General features: G+C 49.3%; 1 protein-coding gene across 1 annotated transcript; it reads left to right on the plus strand.

Annotated features, from left to right (window-relative positions):
- Positions 1-47: 47 nt before the first annotated feature.
- Positions 48-2,938, plus strand: DDA1 (DET1 and DDB1 associated 1; the record flags this gene model as incomplete). Its single annotated transcript, XM_019005511.2, has 2 exons — positions 48-326; positions 2,022-2,938. Coding segments are annotated over 2 exons (390 nt in total), but the record flags the coding sequence as incomplete, so codon positions are not given.
- Between the last annotated feature and the right edge of the window lie 104 nt (positions 2,939-3,042).

Consider the following 3,042-nt stretch of genomic DNA (forward strand, 5'->3'; position numbering starts at 1 on the left):
TTTCCCCTGGATTTATTCCCAGTTTTCCCTGGATTTATTCCCAATAATCCCTTGATTTATTCCCAGTTTTCCCTGGATTTATTCCCAATTTTTCTTGGATTTATTCCCAATTTTCCCTCAATTTATTCCCAATTTCCCTCGATTTATTCCCAATTTTCCCCTTCCTTCCTCCCCATCAAGCCCCGATTTTTCCCTCCCCCTTTAACCCCCGGAATCCCCCAAAAAGCTGGAATTCTTTCCCTGTTTTTCCCGGAATTCCGGCAGTTATCGTGACAGAGAAGACCAACATCCTCCTGCGCTACCTCCACCAGCAGTGGGACAAAAAGGTGGAGCTGGGAGCGCAATTCCCGCTTTTTTTCCTTCTTTTTTCCCGGGAATTTGGGATTCTTTGGATCCCCGGGGTGGGAATGATGGGATTGGGGAATCCCGGGATTGGCTCTGCCTCGGGAAAAGGGGAGGGGGGGGGTTGGAGCGGGAATTTGGGAATGTTGGGAATGATGGGGTTGGGAATTCTGGGATTGGATCGGGAATTTGGGAATGTTGGGAATGATGGGGTTGGGAATGTTGGGATTGGAGCGGGAATTTGGGAATGTTGGGGATTGGGAATTCTGGGATTTGGGAATGTTGGGGTTGGATCGGGAATTTGGGAATGTTGGGGTTGGGAATGATGGGGATTCTGGGATTTGGGAATTCTGGGATTTGGGAATGATGGGATTTAGGAATTCTGGGATTTGGGAATGTTGGGAATGTTGGGAATGATGGGATTGGGAATTGTGGGATTTGGGAATGTTTGGGTTGGGAATTCTGGGATTGGGAATTCTGGGGTTGGGAATTCTGGGATTTGGGATTTGGGAATGATGGGGTTGGGAATGATGGGATTGGGAATTCTGGGATTTGGGAATTCTGGGATTGGGAATGATGGGATTGGGAATGATGGGATTGGATCGGGAATTTGGGAATGTTGGGGTTGGGAATGATGGGAATTCTGGGATTGGGAATGATGGGGTTGGGAATTCTGGGATTTGGGAATTCTGGGATTTGGGAATGATGGGATTGGGAATTCTGGGATTTGGGAATTCTGGGATTTGGGAATGATGGGATTTGGGAATTCTGGGATTTGGGAATTCTGGGATTTGGGAATGATGGGATTGGGGAATTTGGGATTTGGGAATGTTGGGAATGATGGGATTGGGAATGATGGGATTGGGAATTGTGGGATTGGGAAATCTGGGATTTGGGATTTTGGGATTTGGGAATTTGGGATTGGGAATTCTGGGATTTGGGAATTGTGGGATTTGGGAATGATGGGATTGGGAATTCCAGGATTTGGGAATGATGGGGTTGGGAATGTTGGATTTGGGAATTTGGGATTTGGGAATGATGGGATTGGGAATGATGGGAATGATGGGATTTGGGAATTTGGGATTGGGAATTCTGGGATTTGGGAATTCTGGGATTGGGAATTCTGGGATTTGGGAATGATGGGATCTGGGAATTCTGGGATTTGGGAATTCTGGGATTTGGGAATTCTGGGGTTGGGAATTCTGGGATTTGGGAATTCTGGGATTGGGAATTCCGGGATTTGGGAATTCTGGGATTGGGAATGATGGGATTTGGGAATTCTGGGATTGGGAATGATGGGATTTGGGAATGTTGGGATTGGGAATGATGGGATTTGGGAATGATGGGATTGGGAATTCTGGGATTTGGGAATTCTGGGATTAGGAATTCTGGGATTTGGGAATTCTGGGATTTGGGAATTCCGGGATTTGGGAATGATGGGATTGGGGAATGCTCTGATTTGGGAGGGGGGGATTTGGGAATACTGGGATTGGGAATGCTGGGAATTCCTGGAATACTGGGATTGGGGAATATTGGGAATTCTTGCAATACTGGGATTGGGGAATGCTGGGATTTGGGAACTCCGGGATTTGGGAACGCTGGGAATTCCGGGAACGCTGGGAATTCCGGGAATTCCGGGAATTCCGTGCCATCCCTGTGGAATTCCCGGCTCTCCCCAGAATGCGGCCAAGAAGCGGGACCAGGAGCAGGGGGAGCTGGAGGGGGAGAACTCGGCCCCGCCCCGGAAAATCGCCCGGACCGGGAGCCAGGACATGACCGAGGACACTTAAAATTCCCGGAATTCCCGGAATTCCCGGAATTCCCCAGGCTCTTCCCGCTTTTTTCACCCCCCTCACCCCGCTGGGAATTCCCGGGATCTGCCCTATTTATTTGGGATTCGCCTCTTTCCCGGTTTTTGGGGTCGCGGGGTTTTGGTGGAGAGGGAGAAACTGATTCCCAAAATTCCCAAAATTCCCAAAAATTTTCCCGGGATTCCCGGGTTTTATTCCCTGTGAGCTCCTGGAATTCCCGGGTTTTATCCCCCGTGAGATCCCGGAATTCCTCATTCCCGAATTTCCTGTTTTTCCTGGAATTCCCAGGTTTTATTCCCTGTGCTGTCCCGGAATCCCTCATTCCCAAAATTCCCATTTTTCCCGGGATTCTCTCCTGAGATCTCCCAGAAGAACCCATTCCCAAAAATTCCACTTTTTTGGGGGAGGGGATTCCTGGGATTTTTTCCTGCTCAATCCCAGAATTCCCCATTCCCAAAAATTCCCCGTTTTTTCTGGGATCTCCTCCCTTCCCAAAATTCCCATTTCTCCCGGGATTCCCCAGATCCCTTCCCTGGAAAATTCCAGGATTTTTTCCCCCTTTCACTTGAGGAATTCCCAGGAATCCTTCGGATATTCCCAAACCACGACCGAGGCCTTTCCCGTTTTTTCCCGTTCCTCCAGAAAATTCCCGATTTTCCGATCATGGCTGGAGCCAATTCCTGGGAATTTCAATCCCGGGATTTTTTTTGGGTGGGGGAGGGGCTGGATCCGTGGATTTATTTTTATCCCAAACTCTGGAAAAGCCGGAATTGTCAATCCTTAAATCCCGTTTTTTTCCCGGGATCGCTCGGAATTCCCAAGGGACGGAGCCGGGAGAGGACTGGGAGCGGGATGGGATCCGGGGCCTCGGATCCGGGAGAATCCCGGG

Source organism: Parus major, unplaced genomic scaffold (assembly GCF_001522545.3).
Source record: "Parus major isolate Abel unplaced genomic scaffold, Parus_major1.1 Scaffold509, whole genome shotgun sequence".
NCBI lineage: Eukaryota > Metazoa > Chordata > Aves > Passeriformes > Paridae > Parus > Parus major.